Source organism: Oryzias latipes, chromosome 9, assembly GCF_002234675.1.
Source record: "Oryzias latipes chromosome 9, ASM223467v1".
NCBI lineage: Eukaryota > Metazoa > Chordata > Actinopteri > Beloniformes > Adrianichthyidae > Oryzias > Oryzias latipes.
In genome coordinates, this window is record NC_019867.2 from 14,265,234 (window position 1) to 14,272,482 (window position 7,249).

At 35.7% G+C, this 7,249-nt stretch overlaps 1 protein-coding gene across 1 annotated transcript; it reads right to left on the bottom strand.

The window, feature by feature from the left end:
• Nucleotides 1-2,116: 2,116 nt before the first annotated feature.
• On the bottom strand, nucleotides 2,117-7,248 carry tmem167a (transmembrane protein 167A). The gene is made up of 4 exons (XM_004072438.4): nucleotides 7,155-7,248; nucleotides 5,045-5,154; nucleotides 3,176-3,210; nucleotides 2,117-3,068 (listed from the first exon to the last, which is right to left on the bottom strand). Exons 1-4 carry the CDS (start codon nucleotides 7,155-7,157, stop codon nucleotides 2,998-3,000), a joined length of 219 nt encoding a protein of 72 aa, XP_004072486.1. The 5' UTR covers nucleotides 7,158-7,248; the 3' UTR covers nucleotides 2,117-2,997.
• Between the last annotated feature and the right edge of the window lies 1 nt (nucleotide 7,249).

Genomic DNA, 7,249 nt, shown 5'->3' on the forward strand with positions numbered 1-7,249 from the left:
ATTAAAATCTCCATATCTATATTTAGTGCTCAGTTGCAGTTAAATAGGATCAGTTTTAACTTAAATAAGTCTTGTGACTGTAATTACCCAAGAAATGTTGGTTGTACCTCTGAGTGTATCAAATTAAAACTGTAAATAATCTATATGACATTTAGAGTGTTTGATATTTACCGTTTCAGCAAATATTGAATCTGTTTTTGTAAAAGATCATGTGTGTTAAAACAAACAAACAAACAAAAAAACACTGTACATTTACAAGAAGTCTACAATAATACATCTTCTACATCTGCAAGAACATTTTAACAAAATCCGAGTTGGTCGAAATATGTGCATTGACAAAGAATTCCGTTTAAAGAGTATTTTTATTTTCTATCGAATTCAATTATTCGTTTCTTTATCTGTCTTTAGGACAAACTAGGTGCATTTTCTTTCTTCTTTTTAACTTGTTCTGTCCAACAACCGATCAAACAGATGAGCGATGAAGGCTTTTTGTGTTGTACAGGTTTAAGTATTACAAAAAGCGGCTATGAATCTTCCAATTAGCCAGGGTATGAATTTGTATCAACCCCTTTCTGGGTTTTTTTGTTTTATTTTTTTATTACTAGATGCATTTTTAAGTCATAGCCCTTTTTAGGAGGAGGTTGGGACTGCTGTTTAAAATGAGCCAGGTCTTTATGGAAACAATTAGTGGGAAGCAGGGCTGTTTTTTTTCACAATTTGGATTTTGCAAAATGTCTTGATTAAAGATTATTTATCAAAAAGGAACATCAAAGTGACTTAGTGTTGAAAAAATGTTTTATGGAATCTTGTTTGAAAGGTAGAGACGGAGCCTCTCAGAAACCAAAAGTTCATTTTTACACCACACTATCCATCACTGGAAAATAACTTACATCCATCACTGTGTTTCTAAGCTGCCCTGACGCATTTAAGCACACCTGTGTTTTATGTTTTTTTTTCAAATAATGTTGTTTTTGTGTTTTTAATTAACTGTATTCTTAAAAATATATCCTTATTTGTAAAATGTGTTTTACTGCTCTAATAATAAAATACTCCTCATATATAAGCTATATGATTCTTGGCAAATCTTACTAGGCTGAAATATTTCTTTAGAATAAGTGCAATCCAAAGAAAAGAAAAAATACAATACAATTCACAGATCTTTCTTCCCGTCAGCTGTTAGAGTCTACAATTCCTCAAAGACACTGAACACCGAACAATAATTTTTGTCATTTATTTTCCAACTATATTTTGAATTGTATTTATTATCTATTTGCTGATTTTCAAAGAGCTATGGTAAACTAACTTCCCCTTTGAAGGATCAAAACTATTTTTTCCATCTATGGACTCCTGTCCTAGTAAATATGAGATCAGCTTTATGAAAGTCTTTGGCTCTTTTGTCCAATTAAATCTTAGCCAATCCAAACACAGAAATCACAACATGAGTAATTGAGCAAACACAGCTCAACGGTTTGTTTGGGCACAAAGATTCTGTGAATTCTGCCAGAAATTCTTAATAATCACTTTAATCACAGATTATGGGAGAGCAGAGATAATCATTTTAACTACATTGCTATAGTTGTTTGGGTAGTTTTTGTCCCACAATAAGTCTGGCAACACCCAAGAAGTCTACACTTAATCTAGGGCTTTCTGAGCTTTCTACTAGTGATGGAGCATCCCCGTCTGCTTCCCTGACCCGGAGACCTCCATGCAGTCTGCCAGTATCTCTGCTTCTTAAGATAGAAGCGGAGGTCTGAGAGCTTCCTGCTGCTCTGTCTCCTGTACCTTCGTCACAGCCTGATTATCACAAGTTTACCGGTAGGCTTCACTGGATGCTTTATCTTAAACAAAGAGTGGCAAAATGGCTGCAAATGGTGGGACCCAAGCTCCCCAACAAGGGTCTAGATGAGTGGCTGGTGGCATCTGGACACTCATGACCATTTTTATCAACGCTGAGTGCATCAGCAAGAGCCCTCCTTCAGTGAAAACAAAGCAAGAGGCTGGGAATGAAAACGCTGATTCCCTTAGGTTATTATTATTATATATTATATTATATTTTCTCTCAATAGCACTTCTGAATAACAAATGTACATTTATATTTTAGAAACTTCCGATCACATTTTGGTTTTAATCTGTGGACGTTCTTTTAGATCTTTTTTGATCATTTGTAATTTTTGCATGGATACATTTAAGACGGAATAAAAATATCCACCGTGTGCAGATTAGTTTTTATTTGAACAGGAGGTTCATTGAATAAGATCCTTAAAACCACTTCATGTCACAAGTGTTCAGTCCTGCAGCTGCTGAAACATCACAATGGCTTGTGCAATTACTTTCATAGATTACGTTCAAAACCGTTGTCTGGGGCATTTTTAGAGTTGCATTGTGACAAAGACTTAACAAAAACTGATGAGTTGAACTAAATTACAAATATGTTCTTTAATAAACTGCTTCCAACTTTTTTTTTTCTTTTTACATCAGGAGCTCGTCGAAGCAAATACTAGGGACAACTAGACATCTGCAGAGGTACAACACTAATTCTGAGCAAACAAAAAAGAAAAAGGCAACACCTTCAAAGAAAACTTCCGTAGCTGACTTTAAATCTGTTAATATGCAAATGTGTGACATATTTTGGAGGATCCCTCTGGGTGAAGTTGTTTTTTTTTTTAAAAAGAAAGGAAAATGGGATTCCATGAGAAGTATTTCTCTCACATTTGCACAGATCAGGAGTAAACAATCCACATAATCCGACACAGACCTGAAAGTCTGTGAAATGATTTTAAAACACACTGGAGCCTCGCCAGTCGACGTTGTCCTCCTACAAAGACCGGCTTCGTCTCTGCAGCAGCGACATTTCCATGACAGATTGACTTCGGTACGTTATTAAAGCGGCGGCCACCCAGTGTCTTAATGTGCTTCTCAGGTAAGACCGTCCGCACTTCACCGTTTGTCCGTTTCTTCAAATGTCGCCATTTAGTTGGTTGTCTTTGGGTCCTTTTGCTACTGAAGAAACAGTATACTGAAAGCCATGATGACACAGCAGCACGCCACCCAGGGACTCTTCCGCTCACCTGGAGAGAATACTCAGAATTAAATTAAAAGCCACAAGATCTGCTAGAGTCTTAGTCCCAGAGGGGGAAAAAAAATGTGACAATGTTGTGCATAAAAAAATACTCACCTATTCTGGCACATTTCCAGAAAATTCCTAGAAGTCTGCAAAATAGAATAAGAAATTGCAATTGGTGTGATTCATTACAATAATAGCTAAAGCTGTAGAATAAATCTTTGCAACAAAACAAAAATCCTGTTTCTTCAAGTCTTTCTCAATGTAAGGAGAAAGCAAATAGAGACAGACAGACAGCAGGGCGTCTTGTCTGCTCCAACAGCTGAAGCTAACATGACATTCCAGAACTTCATTCTCCTGACTCCCCAGTGGAAGAGTTTCATTTCAGCAAGGGTGTATACGTTCACACTCAAAGCCATGACTTGTACCTTCGTTTTTTTTTGCCATCAAGCTCACTTTTCCGCTTTAGAGAAGACATAAATCCATGTTTTTCTCCATTTAGCTTGGTACACTATTTTGTGGCAAAAGTCAATATTTTTAGTTCTACACCTTACAAAGCAAAGTTGTTGCAAACCTGCAGCCTCTTGTCATTCTCAATGCATGGAGCAGAAGGGAAAACCTAAATCAAACCCTCTGTCATCTTAGACTTGTGGGTTTCTCTGGAGAGAATGCACCTCCCTTCTTTAATCCATCTTTTTCCTGCGCTGTGCCGGATTTATCACAGAAGTGAGTCATATCTTTACAAAGTACTAGGGTCGTAGCGATACACGTAGTTGAACCAAACCGTTTCGGTACGGCAGTGTCGGTTCGGTTCACTTTCGGTACGTTTTTTTTATTTTTTCCCCCGCACATGCATTGCAACGACCCAGCCGGTTTGTCACTCGTAGCGGGGAAGCGAGAGCCGAGCTGCTAATCAACTAGCTGTGTTGACTGTCCTTGCCCCATACTCCACCCGCCCTCTAACAGAGAGAGTAGACAGAGAAATAGATTACTCAATCTCCTTTCTGACATTAAAACCCATTTATCATGATCATATACGATTAGTGTAACACAATGAAACTCTCTTAGTGATGGTGAAGGGTTCAACACACAAGATTTCACACTTCCCATCTTCCCACACTTGGGCTTTGTTGTCAGCATCCATGAAGGAAAAAAGACAATTGGATAAATCGAATGCTGTGTGTTGACATGGTTACACAAAGATAGCGTATGCCACAGTAACACATCTAATCTGTTACGGAACTTAAAACGGCATCACCCAACCGTAACAATCGGGATTACAACAAAAAAAAAATGTGCAAGTTAAAATGTTTTTTTCAGACCAGTGTTAAGCATCCAAAGTTTTTGTTATTTTATTTTATTATTTTATCAAGCAGATCACCTACATAGGTCAATTTTATTTATTGCTATGCAAAACCAATAAATGCATTTTGTAAGTAATTTTTTTCTGCCTTACAGTTTTTTGTACCGAAAAATACCGAACATGGATAGATAAAAACTTTATTGATCTCCCAAGGGAGAAATTCAGGTGTCCGGCAGCAAAACACACACACTAAATAACAATAAAATAATAGTTCATAAAATAGCAGATTTGTTAAACAGCAGTACCGAACCGAGCCCTTTGAAATTCTGAACCGAACTAAACTGAGATTTTAGCGTATTGCACACCCCTACAAGGTACATGAGGCTGTTATTTTGCACTCTAAAAAAATACTTTTGTTCAATAAATATTGCATTTAATGAATCAAAGATGAATCATAACATTTTTTTTGTTACTTTGGTTTTACACTTTGTGAAGTCCTTTTATTAAACTGCAACGAAAATTCTTTGAGAATACAATCAAACAATGTCAACTTAGAAGTACTGAAAGAATGTAGAGTATTAAAGCTTGTAAAAAAAAAAAGAAGGAATTTTAAAATAAAACTTTACAACTTGTTGCACTCTACACAGCAGTTTGTACACTGCAGCTCATGTCAGTCGTACCCGGTCTTATTTCTGTCGAGCAGGCTGGGGGCCAGCGCTCTGAGGTAGGCACATGTGCAGATCAGGAGCAGAATCACAGTGAGCAGTGACTGGAAGTTGAAAATGGCAGACTGGAAGATGAAAAACAAGGTTCAGTGCAACAGCTCTGTTCTGCCTACTAGGAATGCATCATAAACACCCAAAACTGAAATCCCTACTAAACAGGGAAGTGCTGACTAAACATGATTGAAAGATGATAAAACATCTGTAGCTGTTTTGAAAAACATAACTCTCATTACCTACAAACCAAACAATACAGTGCCTAGCATTTACATTTCCTAAAATGGGAAGGGAATAATTTGTTTCTTTGGACACATGCTGACAAAAACAGAGGCATGAGTCTGACCTCTGAATTGATGCTTGGAATAATCTTAATTGGTGTAAAACTGAAGGGCTAAATCAGAATTAGATCGATTACAAACTCAGAGGATGAGAATTAAGACTTATTACTTATATTATTTTGCATGATTCAACTGAAAACTTCAAAAGTTTAAATGTATAAAAGAAACTAAAAAGGAATTGAAAATTAATGTGATTAGCAGGCTAAACAATAATTTGAAAGTTGCCATTTTCATGGTCTTGAACTTCCCTTTCTTTTAAACAGAAGCAGCTCTCCTTTTTTGTTTTATGTTCGTGATATAGTCAAGTCTGCCTACTTTCCTCTGGAGAGTTGCAGACAAACCATTGTATATTTTGATTCAGAAACTGTGATTACATTTCAAAGTGTCAAATTTAAATACCAATATCATTTCAACAAAATGCATTCTTTTTTGTATCCACAAATGTATCTTTTTTTATTTTTAGTTATGCTGACCAATGCAACTCTTTTAGCAAACCACATCTACTAAAACTTCCGTGTAGTTACCAACCCTGTCACTGTCACATGACCAATTTACCAGACTTTCTTTTCACTGTATTTTTCATTTTATTAAAGGTAAAAAAAAATTGCAATTTAACTTGAAATTTTAACTAAGGTGATCTTTTAAAAGCCATAAGCAGTAAAATTAAAGTGAAGTTGTGGCAAGCCTTGTGGGTCAACTTTAAAATTATTATACAAAAAACTTGTGCTTAAGTTACAAATAAACGTCTCATTGTTTTAAAAATAAAATGATAACATATTTGTAGTTCTAAAAGTTGTTTTCATTTGCTTGTAATGTATTTTGCATTCAGACTGCATATGTCTGAATGAAAACTAGTGAACTGTTAAAATCCAAATTAACAGATACTCACCGAACTTTATTTGTAATTTTTCTAAAATGATTTATCTTTCATTTACAAAAGCTTTAACAATATTTATCAAAGAACCATAAGCCATAAAAACGGATCTAGACCCAAAGAAGGTATGACATTCATTAAAGGTTTATAAAAGTCAAACAGTCATGGGGACATTATGTATATATATATATTTTAATAAACGTAGTTTTTTTCCTCCCATCAAGTTATTTTAATGAAAGCTAAAATTAATCTTTGATTAAACACAGAGCCACAATTCTTTACTGACGTTTGCTGTGTTAGTTTTGTAGTCAATTTAGCCGGGATGAGGGGACTTAATATGAAATATTATAATTTCCAGTACTCTGAATATGCTTCCATTTGATCTTAAATTGAAATAAATTATTTATTTGCAGGCATTCATAATCGACAGGCTTGACCGTGTAGATCGACATAGAGGAAAATGCTCTGCATTGCTTCAATGCTTGGATGAAATGGCTCTGGAGCAGCTACGTGGCACAAAACTGGAAGATACCATGAAGTTCGCGCTATTAGTTATATTATACTACTATCTGAAACGTAAAATCATTACACTTTCACTATATACGCAAACGTTTGTTGGACTTAAAGGGGATAACATGATTATGTTGTTATTATTATTTATAGGAAGCGAACGATAGCAATTAAGCTAAACATCATGTAGCAGAAAAGCTAGCTTAATTATGGCTGCTCGGTGACGTTTAGCACAAAATGCTGATAATAATTTCCTTTACCGCATATCTCAACAAAAGGGATAAAACGGACTTTTAAAATCTGAGTCTATAGCCAAAAACGGGCTAAAAAAGGAAAACAAACTCACCATTTTTGATGAGATTCAAAGCCACATCAAACTTCCTGCTCTCTGTGTTTTACGTAACGTAGCTTCCGTTACGTAGGCACGCACGCTGGAAAGGA